The 7,500-nt window shown below is 35.7% G+C and overlaps 1 protein-coding gene and 1 long non-coding RNA gene across 2 annotated transcripts in view; one reads left to right on the top strand and one right to left on the bottom strand.

Annotated features, from left to right (window-relative positions):
• The window catches only part of LOC137185234 (uncharacterized), a 94,357-nt gene that overhangs the window by 55,616 nt on the left and 31,241 nt on the right, over positions 1-7,500 (top strand). The gene's annotated exons all lie outside the window — the stretch shown is intronic.
• tafazzin (tafazzin, phospholipid-lysophospholipid transacylase) overlaps positions 1-7,500 on the bottom strand; it is a 15,034-nt gene that overhangs the window by 6,128 nt on the left and 1,406 nt on the right. The window contains 5 exon segments of the mRNA XM_067593570.1: positions 1-29; positions 3,185-3,270; positions 3,401-3,446; positions 3,518-3,539; positions 3,541-3,647. The exon segment at positions 1-29 is cut by the window's left edge and continues 52 nt beyond it. Coding sequence (XP_067449671.1) covers positions 1-29; positions 3,185-3,270; positions 3,401-3,446; positions 3,518-3,539; positions 3,541-3,647 — 290 coding nt within the window.

Genomic DNA, 7,500 nt, shown 5'->3' with positions numbered 1-7,500 from the left:
GTCCATCCCTTTCTGGTAAACACCATCACCTGAAGAAAACATGTGATGTCCCACAAACAGTAAGTATCATGTAAGATATGTAAGATGTGTGTGTGTGTATAATGTGTATGATGTATATGTGTATGATGAGTGTGTGTATGATGTGTATGTGTATGATGTGTATGATGTGTATGTATATGATGTGTATGTGTATGATGTGTATGATGTGTATGATGTGTATGTGTATGATGTGTATGATGTGTATGTGTATGATGTGTATGTGTATGATGTGTATGATGTATATGTGTATGAGTGTGTGTATGATGTGTGTGTGTATGATGTGTATGATGTGTATGTATATGATGTGTATGTGTATGATGTGTATGATGTGTATGATGTGTATGTGTATGATGTGTATGATGTGTATGTGTATGATGTGTATGTGTATGATGTGTATGATGTGTATGATGTGTATGTGTATGATGTGTATGATGTGTATGTGTATGATGTGTATGTGTATGATGTGTATGATGTGTATGATGTGTATGTGTATGATGTGTATGACGTCTATGATGTGTATGTGTATGATGTGTATGTGTATGATGTGTATGATGTGTATGATGTGTATGATGTGTATGACGTGTATGTGTATGATGTGCATGATGTCTATGATGTGTATGTGTATGATGTGTATGTGTATGATGTGTGTGTGTATAATGTGTATGTGTATGATGTGTATGATGTGTATAATGTGTATGATGTGTATGTGTATGATGTGTATGATGTGTATGTGTATGATGTGTATGATGTGTATGTGTATGATGTGTATGTGTATGATGTGTATGTGTATGATGTGTATGATGTGTATGTGTATGATGTGTATGTGTATGATGTGTATGATGTGTATGTGTATAATGTGTATGTGTATGATGTGTATGATGTGTATGTGTATGATGTGTATGTGTATGATGTGTATGATGTGTATGATGTATATGATGTGTATGTGTATGATGTGTATGTGTATGATGTGTATGATGTGTATGATGTGTATGTGTATGATGTGCATGATGTGTATGATGTGTATGTGTATGATGTGCATGATGTGTATGTGTATAATGTGTATGTGTATGATGTGTATGATGTGTATGTGTATGATGTGTATGATGTGTATGTGTATGATGTGTATGATGTGTATGTGTATGATGTGTATGATGTGTATGTGTATAATGTGTATGTGTATGATGTGTATGATGTGTATGTGTATGATGTGTATGATGTGTATGATGTGTATGTGTATGATGTGCATGTTGTGCATGATGTGTATGTGTACGATGTGTACGATGTGTATGATGTGTATGTGTATGATGTGCATGTGTATGATGTGTATGTGTATGATGTATATGTTGGTATGTGTATGATGTGCATGTTGTGCATGATGTGTATGTGTACAATGTGTATGATGTGTATGTGTATGATGTATATGATGTGTATGTGTATGATGTGTATGATGTATATGATGTGTATGTGTATGATGTGTATGATGTATATGTGTATGATGTGTATGATGTGCATGGTGTGCATGATGTGTATGTGTACGATGTGTACGATGTGTATGATGTGTATGAGTATGATGTGTATGTGTATGATGTGTATGATGTGTATGTGTATGATGTGTATGATGTGTATGATGTGCATGATGTGCATGATGTGTATGTGTATGATGTGTATGATGTGCATGATGTGTATGTGTATGATGTGTATGTGTATGATGTGTATGATGTGTATGTGTATGATGTGTATGATGTGTATGTGTATGATGTGTATGTGTATGATGTGTATGATGTGTATGTGTATGATGTGTATGTGTATGATGTGTATGTGTATGATGTGTATGTGTATGATGTGTATGTGTATGATGTGTATGATGTGTATGATGTGTATGTGTATGATGTGTATGATGTGTATGTGTATGATGTGTATGATGTGTATGTGTATGATGTGTATGATGTGTATGATGTGTATGATGTGTATGTGTATGATGTGTATGATGTGTATGATGTGCATGATGTGCATGTGTATGATGTGTATGATGTGTATGTGTATGATGTGCATGATGTGTATGATGTGTATGTGTACGATGTGTATGTGTATGATGTGTATGATGTGCATGATGTGCATGATGTGTATGTGTATGATGTGTATGTGTATGATGTGTATGATGTGCATGATGTGTATGTGTATGATGTGTATGTGTATGATGTGTATGATGTGTATGTGTATGATGTGTATGATGTGTATGTGTATGATGTGTATGTGTATGATGTGTATGATGTGTATGTGTATGATGTGTATGTGTATGATGTGTATGTGTATGATGTGTATGATGTGTATGTGTATGATGTGTATGTGTATGATGTGTATGTGTATGATGTGTATGATGTGTATGATGTGTATGTGTATGATGTGTATGTGTATGATGTGTATGATGTGTATGTGTATGATGTGTATCGATGTGTATGATGTGTATGTGTATGATGTGTATGATGTGCATGATGTGCATGTGTATGATGTGTATGATGTGTATGTGTATGATGTGCATGATGTGTATGATGTGTATGTGTATGATGTGTATGTGTATGATGTGTATGATGTGTATGATGTGTATGATGTGTATGTGTATGATGTGTATGATGTGTATGATGTGTATGTGTATGATGTGTATGTGTATGATGTGCATGATGTGTATGATGTGTATGTGTATGATGTGTATGATGTGTATGATGTGTATGATGTGTATGTGTATGATGTGCATGTGTATGATGTGTATGATGTGTATGTGTATGATGTGCATGATGTGTATGATGTGTATGTGTATGATGTGCTATGATGTGTATGATGTGTATGTGTATGATGTGTATGATGTGTATGATGTGTGTGTGTATGATGTGCATGATGTGTATGATGTGTATGTGTATGATGTGTATGTGTATGATGTGTATGTGTATGATGTGTATGATGTGTATGATGTGTATGTGTATGATGTGTATGATGTGTATGATGTGTATGTGTATGATGTGTATGATGTGTATGATGTGTATGTGTATGATGTGTATGATGTGTATGTGTATGATGTGTATGATGTGTATGATGTGTATGTATCATGTTCTTCCAGCAGGTTGGATAAATGATGCTAACAGATGTTCACCTCTGCAGACGGGAACACACTTTCCCCGGCTGAAGAATCTGGAGTGCAGCTCTTTGGTGAAGCAGATGTCAGAAGCTGTTGGAGTCCTGCAGAGTTACAGGTAAACACAGATGTACCTGACTGACAGGTGAGATAACAGCTAAACACTCACACATTACACAGAGAGACGTACCTGACTGACAGGTGAGAGAACAGGTATAGAAAGACAAAACTCACCAGCGCATCTTGTTGAAGTTCCACAGCTGCCTGAACTTCAGGACGCCTGTCGTAGACAGACCCCGTTATTTCTGTTTCCATATGAACTGTGTGATGTCAGACCGTGTGTGTCCTTACCCCAGATGTGCGGGTCATCCATTACAAGACTGGTGATTGGACAGAGTGATGAGGGGCGTGTCCGAGGGCCGCTGGTCAATCAGGTTCAACAAAACCTCGTGGTTGTGGACCGTCAAACAGTTCATGTACTCTGAGGGAGATAATGTGACATATTCTGGTTGGTATATACAGTATTTATATACAGTAGGGAAATAAGTATTCAACACATCAATGTTGTTTCAGTAAACATGTTTCCAGAGCAGCTGGCGACACAACTACAGAAATCCTAACGGGGAGGGGGGGGACGGGACATTAACTCTTCTAACTCTTCAGGGCTGAAAGCATCAGTATTGTTTAATTATGGTCCACATATTTAATCCATTTATGTCTCCGTTTCAAATGTTCTATAAGTTATTCTTTCCATTTCTAACATACTGTTTACATTAAATAAAGGTTTCAGCCAGTTCCTTGTTATCAGTTTCATAGCTGCAGTTCTAAGTATCTTATAGATATATAGATGTAAGTTCAGGTGGTGATAAACCTAAAATAATATATTTGGGTTCAGGTGCAGTTTAATCTGTTCAGGATAGATGTTATGACACGTTGCCAGAATGTTTTCATTGATGAGCAGAAAAAGAAAATATGTGACTGATTAGCATTAACACTCTGTTTTAATGGATATTGTGAATTTTGATTGTACTTTGGTGTAATAAATAATCTTGTGTATATTTTCCATGAGTTCTCCTCTAAACACTTTATACACGTTTATATACGCGTAGTTCTCACTTTGTCCTTATTGTTTTATCTTGTAGTATTTTATTATATAGTATAGTATTTTATATAGTTTGGAGTATTCTTTGTGTCCATGTTATAGTTTTTTATCTGCTGATCTTGGTTTCCTTCTCTTTCATGAAAATGATTGATGTAGTTTCTAAGTTGTAAATATTTATGAAAATGTGACTGGGATAAATCAAATCTATTTGATATAACTTTGAAGGAAGTGACATCATCTTTAATTAGTATTTGTGAGTTTATTTGCAGTCCTTTTGATGACCAAACCTTTAATACATTATCCAGTTTATTTGGTCTAAACTGAGGGTCCCATGCCTTTTCTCTTGTATCGAGTGTTATTAGTCTATAAAGGTTTTATCTATAAAGGTTAATGTCTTTATTGCTCTTTTTCTATCATAAACCACTGAGCTTGTGTTTCATTATGATCTTTATTTGTGTGGCATGAAAATAACTGTCCTTTAGATTAATGTTTTAAGTTTGACTCTTTTTCTTTTGTTCTTCCAGATAAAATCAGTTATCGTTGCATCTTTTAGAACTTTGTGATTGAACTGGAACCAGTAGAGGAACTGGGGGAGGACCATCATTTATATTCTATCTACTCTATAACTCATTAAAATAGAGTCCTGTATGTTTTCCAACTGTTCAGATCTTGTTTAATGTTTTTCTCTAGATTCTGATAATTGACCTCATAAATCATTATGAATTATTATTCGTAGATATTTTATTGTCTTTTGGTTCCACTTGAATAGACTCGTCTGTCAGTTGTTCACCTAAACATACAGACGCACGTTTACTTTCATTAATGTTATATCCTGAATGATCACTATGTTTATTATAATAATACATTTATTATTTTCATCAGTTCTGGAAGTGAGTGTTTGGGAGAGGTATAAGGTATAAAGTGACATCATCTGCATACAATGCTGATTTATGACGTTCCTGGCCTGTAGTTAAACCCCCCTCACCCCCCCTCAGCGAGTGGTTCCATACACAGATCGATGCAGACAGCAGGTCTCCTTGTCTGGTCCCCTTCTGTATATGAAAGCGTCCTGACAGAGAACCAGTGACTCACCTGAGCAACCAGGTTTTTATACATTCATTTGAACCATGAAACTAATTTAGTGTGAAAACCAAAAGCTTTTACTGTTGTGAGAATGTAACATAACTAACATGTAACTATGTAACATAAATCCAGACTGATCTCTATCTATTATATCTGGCAGAATGTCTTTAAGCCTGTTTGCTGTAATAGATGTTTCAGTAATCATTCAGTAATGATATTAGTCTGTTATATCCTTTCCATCTTTATGAATAACTGTAATTACAGATGAATTCCATGTTGATGCCCATTTATCTGATTCTAGAGCAAAATGACAGGCTTTTAATAATAATAATAGAGGTGTCAATAATTCTCTGAACTCCTTAATTATTAATTAATTAATAACATTCATTAGTGTAGCCGTCATCTGCCTTCTCTTCTTCTAATGTCCTGTTACTGTTTTAATAAGATTCACGTTCTGCGATAACTTAATATTTCATTCTTCTCATATCTGTGTTGTTGGCTTCATCCTTATATAGTAATACATATATATATATATATACATATATATATATATATATATATATATATATATATATATATATATATATATATATATATATATATATATATATATATATATATATATATATATGTATATATATATATATATATATATACATAGTCTGCAATATTGTTTTTATCTGTCAGGACTTTTGATGTGTCATCCTTTAACTTAGTGACATAAGATTTACTTTTTTTGTTTCTGAAGTCTTTTGGCTAAAATGTTCATGGATTCTGGTCGTCCATCATAAAGTTTTTGTTTTGTTCGTATTAGTGACGTCTCCACGTCTTCTGCTAATTCAGCACGTTTCTTCTTCAGTTGTTTAATTTAAAATCGTGGTTTTTTATGTTTGTCTTCCAAGACTTTTATTTAAAGTTGAAGTTCAGTCTTAAATTGTTCCCGTTGTCTTTTCTTTACTAATAAATATCTTATTATTTCTCCCCTTCAGACGGTTTTCTATACTGTTCATTTCTTCTGTATCGTTTCATTCCTGATATTCATCCAGCGTTTTTTTAACCAACATGTTGTAAGAGGGAATCATTCTTCCTCCTGCTCTACTCCTCTTCCTCTGTCCACGCTGTACGATATTCCATCCATCAGGCATGTTTGATGACTCGATCCATCGCATGTGACCCGGTTCTTCTAGAGCCTCGGATGCCGTCTCTGGGTTGTAATAAGTTTCAGATGATCCGTCGTCATTGATGATTTTCGGGACGATAACAAACGATTTAATATTTTTCTTCTCAGCTGGTCTCTCGTCGGTTTGAACAATCATGATCAAAGAAGATCCACGTTCCATTCAAAGTCACTTTCTTTGCCGTCTGTAATATTCTTTTCTTCACATCATAGTTCAGGAGAGTTACTATAATCCGCTGGTTTGTATTTTCTCTGTAGATGCGACGAATCTGGAGAATATTAATCCCAGCGCCTCAGTGAAGAGTTTACTGAGGAAGTGAGTCGTGTCGTTTCGCTGTTTTCTCTGGGATGTTGTACATGCGTATCTGATTTTACTTTCCATGTAGTCCATCTGTGTCTCCGTCTCTCTGATCATCAGATCCTAGTTTGTTGGTCCTGCATTTCTCCAACCGTGTTCCAGTTCATGGACTCTTTTGTCTGTTCTCTGTGGTTTGTTCTATTATTTTCTTGATAGCAGCCAAAGTTCCAAGAACCACTCGTAAAGAGCTCCAGAAAGACCTGGAAGAAGCTCCATGCACCATCACCCAGTAAGACTCCAGTACTGAAGAAAACACACGTTGATGCCTGTAGATTACTGGAAGAATGCGACGTGGCTCTAACACTACACGGCTCTGCTGCAGACGATCCTAAAAACACCTGCAGTGAAGTTCAGAGGTGGAAGCTTTATGGTCTGGAGCTGCTTCTCCTCTCGTGGTACCGGCAGAGTCCAGACTGTTGAAGGAAGATGAACGAAGTCGTGTATCAGGATGTTCTAGAGAAGAATCAATGAAGATGAGACGCAGCTGGACCTTCACACAGGATCCAAAACACTGCAAAGGAGACTCAACTGGTTCCAGAGAAAGACAATAAAGGTGTTGGAAAGGTCCAGTCAGTCACCCGACAGGAAGCCAGGAGAACATTTATGGAAGGAAC

The sequence above is a fragment of the Thunnus thynnus genome, chromosome 6, assembly GCF_963924715.1.
Source record: "Thunnus thynnus chromosome 6, fThuThy2.1, whole genome shotgun sequence".
In the NCBI taxonomy this organism is placed as follows: domain Eukaryota; kingdom Metazoa; phylum Chordata; class Actinopteri; order Scombriformes; family Scombridae; genus Thunnus; species Thunnus thynnus.
Note: the sequence above shows the minus strand (reverse complement) of the source record. Positions and strands in the feature narration are given on the sequence as shown.